General features: G+C 58.1%; 3 protein-coding genes across 5 annotated transcripts in view; 1 reads left to right on the plus strand and 2 right to left on the minus strand.

Moving 5' to 3' along the window:
• Positions 1-592: 592 nt before the first annotated feature.
• On the minus strand, positions 593-2,057 carry C9H1orf226 (chromosome 9 C1orf226 homolog). Its single transcript, XM_058421766.1, has 3 exons — positions 1,801-2,057; positions 1,364-1,701; positions 593-597 (listed from the first exon to the last, which is right to left on the minus strand). The coding sequence occupies exons 1-3, from the start codon at positions 2,055-2,057 to the stop codon at positions 593-595; spliced, it is 600 nt and encodes a 199-aa protein (XP_058277749.1).
• Positions 2,058-2,963: 906 nt separating this feature from the next.
• Positions 2,964-3,693, plus strand: SPATA46 (spermatogenesis associated 46). Its single transcript, XM_058421770.1, is given in 3 exon segments — positions 2,964-3,150; positions 3,153-3,338; positions 3,341-3,693. Coding segments are annotated over 3 exon segments (726 nt in total).
• Positions 3,694-4,095: 402 nt separating this feature from the next.
• The window catches only part of NOS1AP (nitric oxide synthase 1 adaptor protein), a 38,105-nt gene continuing 26,832 nt past the window's right edge, over positions 4,096-15,368 (minus strand). The window contains exons 3-10 of one of the 3 annotated variants that reach the window (XM_040072944.2): positions 13,138-13,230; positions 12,681-12,739; positions 11,953-12,061; positions 11,646-11,787; positions 10,340-10,479; positions 9,639-9,806; positions 7,716-7,881; positions 4,096-7,150 (exon numbers count right to left, since the gene is read on the minus strand). In XM_040072944.2, coding sequence (XP_039928878.1) covers positions 6,747-7,150; positions 7,716-7,881; positions 9,639-9,806; positions 10,340-10,479; positions 11,646-11,787; positions 11,953-12,061; positions 12,681-12,739; positions 13,138-13,230 — 1,281 coding nt within the window. In that variant the 3' untranslated portion in view covers positions 4,096-6,746. Of the gene's footprint in view, positions 7,151-7,715; positions 7,882-9,638; positions 9,807-10,339; positions 10,480-11,645; positions 11,788-11,952; positions 12,062-12,680; positions 12,755-13,137; positions 13,231-15,368 lie in introns of all 3 variants that reach the window. The other 2 variants (XM_040072943.2, XM_040072942.2) reach the window with 2 other exon arrangements.

The raw sequence follows: 15,368 nt of genomic DNA on the forward strand, positions 1-15,368 counted from the left end.
TCCCAGGGCAACGGGATCTGGGCTCACAGCTTCCTTTCTTCAGTGGAACAGAGTGGCTTTGGAAGACATTTCTTCAGCCCAGCCTCCCTGCACGGCTCAGAAGGAGCTGTGCGGCCCATCTAGGAGCTCCTGGGTTCCTCTAACCCAGCCCCGGACTTTGGAGCTTTTCCTCTGAAAACCACCTTTGTGGTAAGGGTGTACATAAAAGCTCTAAGCAAAAAGTTCCATCTCACAGCTTCTTCCTTGCATGGGCACAGGTGTCCCCAGGCTGGCTAACCCCTCCTGTAATCCATGGTGAAACACTCATACAGCAGTATCAGAGAACCATGTGGCTTTGTGCGTCCCAATCTCAGAGAAATTCTCACTGTCCCAGGAAATAAAGGGAAGCAGTGACACTGGCCCATATGGAAAGGGCTGTCTGCCTGGACAGTTCTGTCCATGGTGGCCGGGATGAGACCAGGAAACAAGCTGGAGCTGGAAGGGGGTCTCACAGAGAGCTCAGCTCCCTGCCAAAGCCCACTGGCCAGCAGCTGTGCAGCCCCAGGTGCCCAGCTCTGCACCCTGACAGAGCCCAGGTCTCCTGCATCTGGGGCTACACTGCAAAGAGATGGCACTCAGCAGAATAACACCACCAGGTCAGCACCTGGAGAAAGCCCTGGACACAGCTGCTGTCCTGGCCCACTGGCACCAGGCACTAGGGCTGGGTGAGCCTGCTGGTACCCCAGGACAGGGTATCTCAGCAAGGACATGGCATAAGCTGGGAAATCCTCTGGACCAAGGCAGGCAGTGCAGACACGGGGAAGTGTGTGGTGTTTGTGGGATGCTCCAAGGACACTTACTCCAGCAGATCCAATGGGGTTTGGGGCAGGCTGGCACTTCTACCCCCAGAACCCCCTTGGTCCCCAGTTCAGCAAGGTTCCTGGCTGCAGACAGGGTGCCAGTGGAACTGTGGCAGGACAGGAGCTTGGCACTGACCAAGGTGAAAGGCCCAGAATGGGGCTGCAGAAGCCCTGGCCGGACATGCTGTGCCCCTCTGGGGAATTTGGAGAGAAGCAGGTTGTCATGGCTCCCCAGAGCCCACGCTGGACAGCAATGGCTCCTTCCACCCCAAGGCTTCTCCCTTTCCAAAATAATCACCCCCAAAATGGCAAGTGGCAGCGAGAGACAAGTCTTGGGAGAGCCAGCCTCCCTGGCACAGCCACCCGCTGCTACTCAAAGGACAGTAGGTCAGGATGGGTTCCCTCTACCTCCCAGCCAGGGGTACGTGGCTCTGGCCGCCCTGTGCTCCCTGGTGGCTCATGCTCCAGCCCCGGTCTCCGTGAGGGCTTCTCTGTGCTGGGTGATATTTCAGTGGCCCTCTCACCCACTTGCCACTGGCTGTCCCGGCTGCCCTTATGGATGAGGTCAGGCACGGGTAAGGCACTGCTAGACTGGTCCTCAGTGAGCTCCAGGGTGCCTGTCATGCCGGGGACCCCAGGGCATTGTGGAGGAGAATGGTCCCCCATCCCCAGCTGCTCCTCTGTAGGGTCAGGGTGGGCTGTGGGTGCTTCGGGAGGCTCCTGGGTGCCACTCCTCATGCTGGTCCCCTCTGGCTGCGGAGCGATGAGCATGTCCTGGGGGGTCTTCAGGGCGCGCGGTGTCCGCTTCTTGGTGACAGGGGGCGGGGGTTCCAGCCGGGGAAAGGCATCCAGCCCCACAGCCCTGCAAGAACAGAGGGACAGTTGCATGCAGCCCCATGCTGGGCCCCTGCAGCCCGTCCCAACGGCCCTGGCACGGGGCACACACTGTGGGGACACTCACCCGTCCTCAGCAGCCAGCTGTCCCATGCCCAGCACAGCGCCTGCACTGGCATTCACCTCCATGGCTCCCACGCCGGGCAGGCCGGCCGGCTCCTTGCGGCGCAGGAGGTCATTCACCTTGGCGCCCATGGCCTTGCCCAGGTTGCGGAGGTGCTGGCTGCCAGTGGGCCGGCAGGGCTGGGGCAGGCTGCCCGCCGCGGCAGGGACGTGCTGCGCCCGTGGTGCGGGTGCCGTGCCAGCGCTGGCATTCTCAAACATGCTCTGGTCCACTGGAGGAGGGAAGGGAACAGAGAGGACATGAGCCAGGCTGGAGGGGAGATCCCAGCAGGGGCGGCCCACCGGCACTGTGGGAACACCATTTTGGGGACTGGGAGGATGTTCCTACAGTCCCACAGAGGCTGTGGGCAGCCAGGCCATGCCAGGGCTGCACAGGGCAGTGCATGCATGGGGGACCAGCGTGGGGCAAGACCGGGTAGCAGTGAGCCCAGGGCTCCACGTCAGCACTGCCAACACACCAAGAGCTTCTCTTACCTGAAACCAAGCGACTTGGGAAGCAGGTTGTGGAAAAAGAGAGAGCGAGCAAGCATTTACCAGGGGAATGGCAAAGGGAAGAGCCCTGTCCCTTCCACACGGTCAGATGAGGTCTGCTGCCAACCCCCTGCTCAGACCTGTCCCGCTGCCTGAAGAGATGGGACTCACATAGGGTTCCCTTGTCAGTCACTGTTAGAGTCCAGGCCCCGACAAGTCACACCCTTGTAAAGCCACAGGGCCTTCTCTCGGGGCACCCACAGCGTGGGCTGTGCACTGCCCACACCACCATGGCTCCCTCAGCTCTGCCCAGGCTCTGTCTCTGTGGTGGGTGGTAGCAGGTGCTTGCTGAGAAAAGGGCTCTGCAATCACACCCCACCTCTGAGCTATACCGGCTTCTCCACCATGTCTTCCCAGCAAGAGTCCTTGAAGCTGTGGGGACGGCCCCCAGGAGTGCCAGCTCAAACCTCTGTGGCTGCCTCCATGTCAGTGTGGGTCTGTGTGATGGCTCCAGCCAGATCCTGGATGAGCCTGGTGCTGTTCTGGGGCCTCGCTGCCCTTCAGCATCCTCTGCCCAACTCTACCTCTGTATCCCAGGGGCATATACTGGGACAGAGACCACCACCTCCACATCCCATGGGACAGGCAGAGAGGAAGGATTCCCAGTACTTCTCCAACCTCGTGGTAGGCTGGACTCTTACAGAGACCCCCAACTCACTGCAGGCCCATACCTCTGCATTCTGTGGCCCCAGAGTCCTGCTGAACAGCGAGCTCCCAACCTGCACCTGCAGCATCTACCAGCCCTGGGGTTCATCCTACAGCTATTCATCTGCACCAAGAGAGCCATCTAGCAGTGCCTGGGCAGCCATTCCTCCAGCCTGGACACCAGCTCTTGGGAGTGTGAGCAGCCTGACAACCTCTTAAAAAGCTCTCTTCTTGCTCCTCAGATGACTTCCAGCCCCTGAGAGGGACAGGATGGCCAGCAGCAGAGCCAGCATTCATGGTCCGGGACAAACTCGCTGCTTCCGAGTGCCAGCCTGTGCTCCAGCAGGGCTAGCAGTGCATATTGTGCTGCCCTATTTTCCCCACACCGTGGCTGCTCAAGACCCAGATCCAGCTCAGCTCCCAGGAGGGCTACAGCTGCGAGGGGTTCTACAGTAGGCCCGAGGTCCTGGGGGGGAGCAGGATTTCAAGGCACAGGAGGCTGCAGCCCCCGGGGTGTCCGTGCAGCCCCAGCAGCCAGGCAGCTGCCACGGGAGGGCACTGCTCCATCACTCCTGCCAGCAGCAGAATGAATTGCTTCAGGAGCAGCCAGCTCCTGCCTGTGCGCTGCTTTTGCCTACGCAACACTTCCGCCATCCTTTAAGAGAGCCTTTCTCCTACTTTTCCTTCTCCAGCAACCAAGAATTTCCTGAGCCCCTGGCAGTGCCGATTAGCACCTCTGCATCTCTGTGGGGAGCTCTGCAGATGCCCGGAAGCCCCTGGCACCCTCCAGCTGTTGGATCAGCCCCGAGACAAGGCTGTGCTGTGCAGTGGCTGAAGGGCAAGGCTGAAACACCTCTACTCCCAGCTATATTTTGGGCACCTTGCTCTCGTGGGCACCCTCTGGCTGGCAGCACAAGCAGGGGTCCCACAGGAGAGGAAGCTTAGGTTGGAAGGGCTCTCTGCAAGGCCAGAAGATGCCATTGCTGGTGCTGGCACCCCGCAGGGAGAGGGAAGGAAGTACAGAAAAAGAGAGTCAGTGAGAAGAAAGAGACAACAGAAAGCCTTGAGAAATAGAAAGATTTATTTAGCAAAAGCCAGTTGACTAATGACAACACCCAAGGGTTAAGTGCACTTACATTGACAGATTGGCTTCCCAGATAGAGTCAACAGTTAGTAATACGACAGTTGTAGGAAAAGAAAGGACAAAAATATAGCTATAAAACCCCTGTCACGGTCCATAACAAAAGTGAGAGGCTAGAGAGGAGTCCTGGAGGCAGTGCTGACTTAGGAGGGGTCATTTACACGTGTACACCCATGGTGCAGCATGAGGCTAGCAGGATCCCACCCAGCCCTGGCAGCACTCCCTCGGCCTGTGGGGCACCCGCCGCTGTCCCCTGTGGGCAGTGTGGGGCAGGAGCCCAAGGCCACAGCTGGACCTGACAGCCCCTCACGGGACATGGCCTGAGCTCTGCATGTGCCGCAGGGATGGACCCGAGTGGCAGCTCAGGAGATGGTTCCCCCCACCTCCTTCCTGAGGCAGCCCAGCCTGGAAGACACACGTCTGGCCTGCTGTTGCTCCTCTCAGGCTCTCCCTCCATCTGCCCCGTGTGTTCAGCTGAACTCTTGTTGTCCTTTCCCCTGAATGATCTGTCTGCCCACATGGAAACCCTGTTCAAGCTCAACCATCCCTACCCTGTAAACGCCATGCCTCATGCACGCTGTCATGCCCACTTCTTCCTCCTAGCTGGACCAGCCTCACACCCCTTGCTTTCACCTTCAGCTGCTGCAAGCTGGCAGTGTCAGGTCCCCAGCAGAGGGACTGGCACACAGCTGTCCCCACAGCCATGTGGGACAAGGCATATGGAGGCAGTGGTACCTAGAAGACAGGAGCACCATGTACCAAACAGCACCCACTGTACCAACAGCACAAACTCCCACTCTGCCTGCTCTGTGGCTGGTGCAGAGCTCCTCTGGACACCAGGGCACTGCTGGGGACATTGAAACATGTCCCTCCTTCCTTCCCACTAGACCCTCTAGCTCCTCAAGTCCATCCAGTCCTGTTGTGTGTTGGAGGGTGCACAGCACAGCTCGTGCTGACCCTGGGAGTCTCATCCACACATCACTCCTCAGGAGCCCTCAGTCCCAAGCGGACCAGGGCAGAGTGGAGTGATGAGCCTTCCTCAGCAGCCAGGCTAAGCCCTGGAGGGGAGCAAGAGATGGTGTCAGCCAGGGGTCAGCTGAAGACAGATTGAGCAGAGACAGAGCTGGCAAAGGTGAGAGCAGCAAGGAAGCAACAAAGCAAAGCAGAAGCAGGACAGGAGGGAGGATGGGGAGGAAGACAACTGTGCCAAATCCCCACCTCATTGAGTGCTTCCACATGAAGCAGGGTGGACATCAGAACTTTGGTTCATACCCCTTCATGGCCTCTTAGAGGCTCAGCACCAGGCAGTTGATAAAAGTGTTTGCAGAAAAGGAACGAGTTCTGGATCCCTTGGAGGCCCCCACAGATGGCTTTCAGCCATAAGCGTTCCGAGGGCTGGTGGGGGACCCTGAGATCTTGGATTCACTTTTCCAGAGGGTGCAAACCAGAAGTGTGATGAAGCACCTCTGCAGACACCAGCAGTTCACTCCCCATCGAGGGCTGGAAGTGTGCTCATCCCTGACTATGCCAATGCCAGCACTACAGCTCCCAGCCTTGGTCTGGGGCAAACCAACTGCTTGGAAATGGGAGAGTCTGTCCATAAAGCAAAGCAGGGAGTTTGTGGTGATGGGAAGTGCTTGGAAATGTGACTTGAGAGCATGATAAAGGCTTTGAAACCTGGCAGCTGCACCAAGGAGCTAAAGGATTAGATGATGAGGGGGAGAACACTCCACAGCTTAGTGCTGCATGCCCTGGCTCCCTGCTCCACACTGCGCTGTGCCTTCCTCTCTGCTACACAGCTGGGCAGAGGAGGGGGCTCTGCCTGCATGCCCTTCACCTGCCTTGGCACGGATAAACCCTGTCCTGGAAGTGCCACATCCCCCTGTCACCAACTGCCTGCACCCGGCCAGCCTGTGCAACCTCATCTCACCCCTTCAAATCCTTTCCAGGCTCATCCCCACTGTCCCTGAATGCCTCACTTCTCACTCACAGACCCACTCTGACAGTGCACTGCCACCAACCCTTACCTAGCATGGCCCTGTACTTGTCCCCCACCCTGCCCATCACGTAGAGAGCCAGACCAGATGCTCTATCCTTGCTCACCACCTTGGAGCTGCCCTCTCGGTACCTGCTGTCGCTGCTCGCTGCCCTAGACTGCTCTCCCATTCCCTCAGCAAAACCCTTCCAGTGCTTTACTGCTTCCCCGGCAGCAGCAGGGGCTAATCCAGCAGAAGTCCCTTGCCTCTGCCTGACCTCGACACACAGTTTGAAGGGAGACGAGGCCAGGGGGAGCACAAGGAGCTATCAGTTCAGTGTCTGCTGCAAAGCAGGGATGCTCGGCTCAGCACACAAGCCCACCCATGCTGGAGCACAGGATGCCTGGCACACGTCATGGGCACAGCTGCATCCTCACCTCCACACACTCCTGACTTGGGTGCTGGAATCCTCCTGCTCCCTCCTCTGTCCCCCCTCCCTCCGGGCTGTCCTGTCCCTGCCAGGGCCGTGGGGCTGCGGCCGGGGTCCTTCCCAGCTCCAGCAGGTCCTGGCTGCTGTGCACCACCTCCTGCCGACCCCTACACTGCGATCTCGTCCTCCAGGCTGTCGCCCAGGTCCTGCCTGGGCTGGACGTGGAGCAGGCGCGGCGGTTCCTCCTGGGACCAGGAGTCGCGCTCCTCACTCTCGTCCGTGTTGGACTCGTACTCGGAGGCGATGCCCGACTCGCGGAACTTGATGAGCTCCAGGCTGCCCAGGGCTGGCTCTGGGGCGGGCGGCCCCGTGTCCGGCAGAAAGCGGTAGCACTCCAGCTTCACCAGACAGTCGTTCCTACCTATGGGGCTGCCCATGGTGCTGGGGAAAGCCGAGCTGGGGCCCAGCGGCGGCGGGTGGGTGTCCTCGGGCTGCGGGGTGGTCGGGTCGCAGAGGACGGGGAGGACGTTGGAGCGGAAGGTGATCTCCAGCAGACTGTCCTGGGACCCTGCTGCAAGAGAAGGGCGTGGCTGAGAGGCCCAGCTTGCCTGGGCATCCCCTGGCCACCGCGGCTGCTACACACCAGCTGGAGGAGGACAGTCTGGGGTCATTTGGGTATCAGCCTCTCCACTCTCGCTGTTTTGAGGGGCTTATTTGGTGTCGCTAATGCCAGGAGCTGCTGCTGGCCAACAAAAGGCCAGTTCTGCAGGACAAGAAGTTAACCACCTTCCAGCCCAGCTCCTGCAGAGAGCTGACGGCCACATCTGCTGGAGAGCAAAGTCAAGTAGGGGCTCTTGGGCAGGTATGGAGCTGGCCTAGAGCATGCAGCGGTTGGGGAAAGCGGACATACAGCTGATGGAGGTAGGTGACTACCTGTCCATACAGCCCTCCCCAAGCCCCTTCCCACGCTGCATGCAAGCACCCTGCTACACACATACAAGCCAGGCCAGGGCACAAATATCCCTCTGAACAAAACAACTGGAAATGCACAAAAACCCCAAGAAAAACACCCACATGCGTGTCCCCCCCTGGCCCCAGCTAGCTGCGAGGGGAGAGGAAGGGGTGGCAGCGCTTACTGGTCGTGTTCCCCGCCAGCTTCAGCTCCAGCTCCTGCACCTGTTTGACCAGGAGCGAGATGTGCTGCAGCAAGTCCTTGTTCTGGAGTAGGAGCTGGTGCACACGAGCCTGGGCCTCCAGCCGTGCCGCTGCTTCTGCTGCCAGCTGGTCCTTCAGCAGGTGGACCTGGACAGGATACAGCAGGTGAGCACGGGCAGACGCTGCTTGAGGGATCTGGCCATCTCTACTCATCTCCCAGGGCTCACCAGCACCCCAGCCCACGATGTGATGAGGCATCCATTCCCTGCAGGTACTGCAGATGTGATGGGGAGCGTGTGGGTGTGTCACACCAGGGCTCAGCACGTTGTGCCCTGGCCTCCCCGATGGAAAAGCTCCAGGCCAGGCGGGCAGCACTGACCAAACTCAGCGGCGCATGCTAGCTGTGGATGTGCATGGAGAGGGCAGCCCAGGAGGAGCCAGATGGATGCAGCAGAGGAGACATGCTTGACCAACTGGATGGTGCTGCCATCTGGTAGCGTGAGGGCGCAGCTGTGCAGCGGAGCTTGCCCTGGAAAAGCTGTCTTTTTGGGCAGCTTTCCCAGAAACAGGGCCGAGCCAGTGGCCTCTGTCGCAAGGAGGGGCTGGAGCACCACAGACGACAGGGTGCTGCTGAGCGGGGGTGGCTCTGGGGTGCAAGCTGGCTGCTCAGCCTGGCTCTGGGAAGCAATGCCTGCGGGGAGCCTGAGGGCAAGACCGCCAGTGATTTCAGCACAACTATCTCTATGCAAACATCTGTGACCCCAAAACCATGCCCCTGTGGGCAGACAGCCAGGTGCTCCTGCCCAGGGCAGCTCTCATCTCTCTTTGAGCAAGGAGAACCCCAGAAACGAACACTATACAAGGGAACAGCAGTGACCTGAGGGCCACTTGGGCTCAGCACCCCTTCCTAGCAACCCACCCACAGCTCCTGAAACTGCTCCAGCAAGGACTGGAACCAGGAAAGCAAAGATTTACAACTAAATTTAAAAAAAAAATTTCAAAACAAAAATAACCTGAAAACAAAAATATCCCCACCAAACACAAAAGGCTATTTTATCATGGCCTAGAAAGTGACCTTGAGGAAGAAGAGGAAGCTCTCTGTACCTGCCAAGCTGTGAGCTGCTGCTGCAGCTGCAAGGCCCCTGAAGCTGCCCAGCTGGGGGCCACCTGCCCCCACAGATGGGTACCAGGGGGCAGTGCCGGCTGTGCTGGCAGGCAGGTGCTGCCCAAATGCGGCCAGCAAGGTGGCACAGCAGTGCCCTTGGCACAGTGAGCCTGGGAGCGACAGGAGACCAGGAAAAGGACTGGGATTTACAACTTCGCGCAAAGCCGGACCAAGAGCAAGGGGTGCAATATTTTACGCTCCAAGCAGGCACCATGGTGTCTTTTGGATTGTGAGGATACAGATCCCTCTTCCAGAGGGGAAAGCAACTTGGCAGTCTGTGACCCCAAAAGGCATGTGGGTTCTGGAGGCAGCAGCTCAGCTAGAACTGATCAACAAACACTGATTTACTGATGTGAGAGGAGCAAAGCCACAGGGCGGCACAGAAAGGCTGCTGGAGCCCATCACTCGGGCCACAAAGAAAGCTGATGAATTGCGGCAAGCTCTGTGATGGGTCAGGAAACGAGTAAAGCTCAGGCAATGAGTTGGATAAAGCAGCCAGAGCTGCTTCAATGAGGAATAGCTGCATGGAGAATGAGCTGCCAGCTGCACAGCCCAGGCACACCAGTCACTGGGGAAGGGCACTGGCCAGCAGATGGGCCAAAGGCCTCAGACACCTGGTGGCAAACAGAGCAAAGCACCTCAACGTTGCCTCCAGGCAAGAGACTCCAGCAGCACCAAGGGGCTCAGTAGTGTGCCCCAGCCCCTGCCACTGCCCCTGGGAAAGAATGGAGGGGAGAACCTGTGCCACGGCCACTTGTGTCTGCTGCTGCTGCTGTTGCAGGAGTTGCTGGAGAAGCTGCATCTGGTGGTGGGCAGAGAGGGGTGTCCCCAGGTCGGGCAGCTGGGCAGATGAGGGCAGCAGCATCTTGGGTGACGCTGTCAGGATATCTTCAGGGTGGAGGCAGCTCTGCAAAACACCAGTGTTGAAGGTGTGATCCCCTGGCACTCACAAGCTTTGGCACAGAGCAGCCATCCAAAATACCCAGAAAAGAGGCAGCTGCATTCAAAGCTGATGCACACTTTGCTGAGGGTGCTTGCAACCTTTGAAAACAGTACTTTTTCAGTCTCAACAACAACCCAAACACTTTTGTAGAAAATTCCCAAAAAGGCTGACGCTTCCCATGGGAATTTCCACAGTATCGAAAGTCTTTTATTTTTGTGGTTTTGGTGGGAAAAAAATCCCTATCAGCTCTGCCCCAAACCCTTTCCGTGTGGCTGCACATAGCTGAGCCTCAGCACAGCGCTCTCCAGGAGTGCCCTGGGCCCCAGGCAAAAGACATCCCTGCAGCAGCAGATGCCTTTGATCCGGGAGCTGGGGAATGCTGCACAATCCCTCCCGACCCCTGGGCCCTCAAGATGCACAGCAGAGTCATGGGGCTGGAGCCGTGCCACCCCCTGCGAGTGGAGGGTTGGGACCCCTGGGCTCGGTGTGGCACCCACCTCCTTCGCCACGGCATCGAGGTCGGTGACGCCGCGGCTGAAGTCCAGGATGTCGGCTCCGGGCAGAGGCAGCTCCACGGCGTCGATGTCGGTCTCCTCGGCGGAGGCGGCCGCTCTCTCCACGCCGGAGAGGTGACAGGCTGCGGGACAGGGTCAGGGCGGGGCACGGCCTGCCTGCACCTAGAGCTCACCAGCGATGCCCCCCCATGCCGCCCACCCTCCAGCCCTGGCGGGAAGCAGGTACAGACAGACACGGCTGGTCTTCCTGCTGCTGCTGCTCGGGAGGAGGCTTGCAGCCAAAGCCACAAAAACCCCCGGCCCCAGCACACCAAACCTGGGCAACGGCAGCCAAAAGCCCTGATGTGGGACAAACGGGCCAGCAAGAACAGAAAACACAGATAAAGCTGAAGACAGGTAAACAAGAGATTACAGGAAAGAAAAACAAAAACCAGATGGTCTGAATTCCCCAGGGAGCTGCATATCTCGGCCAGGATATTGTGTGGAGGAAAACCAAACAATGACCAGCTCAGGGCAGCCCAATGATTAGGTCATCAGGACAGCACTGGTCACAGAGGCAAGCAGGAAACTGCAGCCCAGCCCAGGCTGAATCTGTTGGGATGTGGGGGATCCAGTCCACAGCATGGCAGGGCAGGGAATCTGCACACAGAAAGGCAGCAGGACCTGCCAGCGTCCCACCTGGCACTGGAAGGGTTTGACTAACCTCTCCTAAAACTTCTGCCTCCTCTCCAGCACAGGCACCAGCACCAAGAAGCAAGGCTGCTCCCTGGGACCCTGCACAGCTCAGGGCGATGGGGCTGGACCAGCAGCTCCCCGGCCAGGCACCCCTGCACCCTCTACCCACAGGGCTGAGAAGGAGCAGGGTCTGCAGCCTGCCTGTAGCCCTGACAGCTTGATGGGAGACCACAGACACGGCTATGACCATTCTGGGAATTGTAGAGAGCTGGCCCCAGCCCCAGGAATGCCTCAGGACACGAGGAAGGTCTGTGCTTGGGGCCTCTTGTGCGGAATGTTTGCAGCGTACGCAGCCAAGCACAGAGCAGAGCCCCGGGCGCTGCTAATGGGCTCTCAGCAAGGGGGATGTCTGAGAGGATCACAGCTAACACCTAGAGAAGGCTCCTTGCTGGCCAAGATCCCAGCTTGAACCCGGAGCACGGCAGGCCAGGTCGCTGTGCAAATCCGTTGCCCAGAGGTGTCAGCCATTGAGGGGCAGTAAGGGAAGACAGCGCCTCTCTGAACCACATCTGCCAGGCTCCGGGGGCCCCACAGCTCCACTTCTGTGGAATACCTGGGACGTCCAGGTCATCTCCATTCCTCTCGCTGTCTGCGTCCTCCTGGCCGTCGGCGTTCTGCTGGGTGTGCTGCAGGCTCAGCTTGTGGCACACCTCGAACGCCTGCCCCACCGTGCGCACGATGCGCATGGCTTGGCTCTGCAGGGGGAGACCGAGAGGAGACAGGCACAGCTCTCAGGGGGCTCTGTGCTGCCACAGGGTCCCAGATCCCCGGGTGCCCTGGGCTGGCAGCTCCGCTGCAGTGCCGCGGGGTCCTGCCCCAGCTGCTCCACCGGGACAAAACGTGGATCCCGGCATCTTTACCTTCTTCTTGGACTTGAAGACGTTGCACCTGAAGACATTGCTAGACCCATCCCTGGCAATGTAGCTGAAGATTTTTAGGTCCTGGGAGTCATGAGATACATAGAATATCCTGCAAGGACAGAACGGAAGGAAGGATATAAGCATACACATCACCCACATGCCCAGGAGACTGCCAAGGCCACAAGCAATGCTTCCCATGGCACAGGGTCCTGGCAGATGCCCAGCCTCTGCAGCATATCCCTGCTAAAGGCCATCAGGAATTTTTTTGGCAGTGGTTTTGCCTCAGCTGGGAAAATTTGCCTGCTGATTCAGCAGCAGCAAACATTTTGCAAAGGCAGCAAGAGACTTCTCTGCTCAGCCCCCAGGGACAGCGTCAGTGGACCAGAAGCACTCCAGGGATGGAGAAGAGCAAACCCCATTCCTGGTCTGCTCACAGAGCTGAATGGTGGTACCTGGTGGCACCTGGTGGCCCAGGTGCCTGCCACCCCCTCCCCAGCACGGCTGGGGGCCTCTCTCGCTCCAATTTGGCCTCCCTGGGACAGACATGCCCTGCTTTTGGCTTTTGGGAACAAGACGGAGGAGGAGAGCTGGGAACTTCAGGAAGCACCATGAGCTGGCCTCCTCAGGATGGTGGCAGCTCTCCAATGCCCAGCACAGTGCTGCTGTGGTGTGGGTAAGGGGCACGGCAGAGCCACACAAGCCTCTGTCCCCTCACCCAGCAGTCTTACCTGTAGATGGGATCATGCATGACGAGCATTTTGTTCTCGTCCCAGGCCCACTCTTTTTTCTGCAATGAAAGAAGCTGCGAATGAGTACGTCAGATGCTGTCCTTGAGAACAAGGACAGGGCAGAGAGACGGTCAAGGGACATGTTTGGGAAGCTCTTGTCACAGCTCTGCTCCTGCTCCCCTGCAACCCTTTGCCAAGGGTCGGGTCCTGTTGGGGACCAGCCACATCCCACAGCACCTCCCAGAGGGCCCCCTGAGCCCTTCTGCACCATGCCAGGACTGCCTCAGCCAGCCTGCATGAGCATGACTCGCACGAGGCTGACCCCAGCCCATCCCTCCCTCCCTCTCCCAGCCCACCAGGGCTTCCCAGAAATTCAAGGATGCTGCAGGTCCCTGCACCAGGAGGGGAGGGGTTCTGCTCCTGAGGCACTGCTGCCCCAGGGACCAGTGCTGCCTACCTTCTTCTTTTTCTTCAGAATGACCTTCACGCCGTCCACCGACACGATGAGGTTCACTTTCTTCTTCTTGATATTCTTGGCTTTAAATTCATACTGCGGGAGATGGAAGAAAACACCTGAATCAGTCTTCCTGTGCCAGGACAGCCCCAGGGAGGGATGAAGAGGCTCTGACAGGAAGGGACAAGAGGGACACGGACAGGTTTTCCTGATCCCACATCAACCTGTACATCCATGCTAGGACAGGACAAGGGGTCTTTTTGCCCTGCAGTGTGCCTGTGCCCAGCACCTGGAGGAGCACACCCTGAAGCAATTCAGCCCCTGGACATGGATAATGCTTTACCCAGTTCAGGATGCTGCTGGGAATGTTAGCTTATGTTTCAAAGACACTTGCTCTGCCCCTCTGAAGGGCTGTGTCTCCTCAGAGAGGGACTACCATGCCCCCACGGATCTGCAGCCTGGCTGCGCTTTCCCCACTGGCTCGTGGCCATTGCTGAGCTCTGGAAAATGAAATGGCATTTTGGGTTGGGTATTTCTGGGCTCAGTATAAAACTGAAGATGATTGCTGAGGATTTTGTGAACCCCTCCAGGGCAGATGGGATAATGCAACTACCCACTTCAATTAGAAGTCACTGGCCAGGAAAAAAAAATCCAACAGGAACTTCTAAAGTGACTAAACACAAAGCTCTACTCTGGCCTGGGGAGAGAATGAGATTCCCCCCAAATCCACTCACTTTAGCATTTAGAGTGTTACAAGCAGGGAGAAGACTGGCAGAGGAGTAGGCTAAAGAAGCCATTTGGGCTGATCCTGCTGTGGGATTTTTGAGGAGTCCCATAACGGGTTTGCCACAGGTGCAGCCACATCAGGCACCTGATATGCTGGTCCCACTTGCAGGGAGCTGTGCACAGCCATGGGGGCAGACCCTCTGTGCTCAGATAAAGCCCTGCATCCTGCCCCTCACCTGCCCGAGGCAGAGGGACTAGATTTATCCTCTCCTTCCTTTGGCAGTGTCTCTGCAGAGGGAGCCGTGCCCCGCCTCCGGCCAGCGCCAGCCTCGCCGTGACATTTCCAGCACGGTGTGATGCATTAGCTCCAGCAACCAGAGCCAGCAGGCAGGAAAAGCTGCTGGCCCTGATCTGTGATCAAATGATAAAAGACCTGAAAGCCAAATTCCTGAGAGCCGTTTTAAAGTGGCCGAAGGGGATGGGAGATTCCGAAGGCTCGGAATTAATGCAGCTCCGCCCTCCCCCGAGCGCTGACCAGGCAAGCCCACCCACCCTGGGGCCGAAGCCACGGTGATGGGCTGGAGAAAGCAGGGCTCAGGCTCCCACCGTGGCTTTGGTCAACCTCAAAGCCCCCAGCACATCCCCATAGGCTGCTTGCATAGCTTATTCCTCAGGGAGAAGGGTCTCGTCAAAGAATCCACCCATGTGAGCTTCCAAGTGCCATCCCCATCATTACCAGCAGAGATGAAACTGCAGTCAGGACCCCCTTCTTTGTGTCTTGTCAGGACACTAGACCAGTGCTTGGTATCTAACACTAAAGAAATGTCTTGATTTAGCCCTGAAAAGGTGAACTTTGGCCTGACTAACTTGGAGTAATGAACCCAGTCCTTTCTGAGGCTCTGCATGTTATTTTCCAGGAGCTGCAGGCTGATCTGGAAGCTCTCTAGCATCCATGGTGACTGCATGGCACCTTGGCTGCCGATGTCTGATTTATTGGTCCTAACAATCACTGACTGTACACATCCAGTTGCAGTTTGGAGCTCCTGGTGCTGTGGGGTTTCCACTCTGGGCTACCCCAAGTGCTAACTGATGTGGGCTTGGAAGAAAGAAAAATATCTCAGGGTAAGACAGACTATTTTTAGCCTGTTTTTTGAGTGAGTAACAGCCCCAGGACAGCAATGCAGACAGGCCAGGAGGTTTCAGCAAAGATGCTACCGAGCTCCGGCACATTTCAGGGAGAGTCATGCAGAGCTCCTTGGAGAGCCTTCCACAATCCCTGGCTGCAGGCAATGGATTCTGCCTGGGTGTGCCCCGAGCCTAGCACTGGGGAGCACGGAGGGAAGAGCTGCTGAGCCTCTGCCACGCTGAAGCCAAAGCTCCCTTGTGCTGATGGGTCACGGCAAAACTCCAGCAAAACCCATTGGAAGCAAAGATGTTGAATTCCTGGGACTGAGCAGACAGATTTGTTAAGCCCTTCCATAAATCCAGGCCTTTATCCTGACACCGAC

This window comes from Hirundo rustica, chromosome 9 (assembly GCF_015227805.2).
Source record: "Hirundo rustica isolate bHirRus1 chromosome 9, bHirRus1.pri.v3, whole genome shotgun sequence".
NCBI lineage: Eukaryota > Metazoa > Chordata > Aves > Passeriformes > Hirundinidae > Hirundo > Hirundo rustica.

Coding starts and splice junctions, on each gene's coding strand:
- C9H1orf226 (XM_058421766.1), bottom strand. CDS start 2,057: ATGTTTGAGAATGCCAGCGCTGGCACGGCACCCGCACCACGGGCGCAG. Junction 1,702..1,800: donor CAGCTGGCTGCTGAGGACGG/GTGAGTGTCCCC, acceptor CTGTTCTTGCAG/GGCTGTGGGGCTGGATGCCT.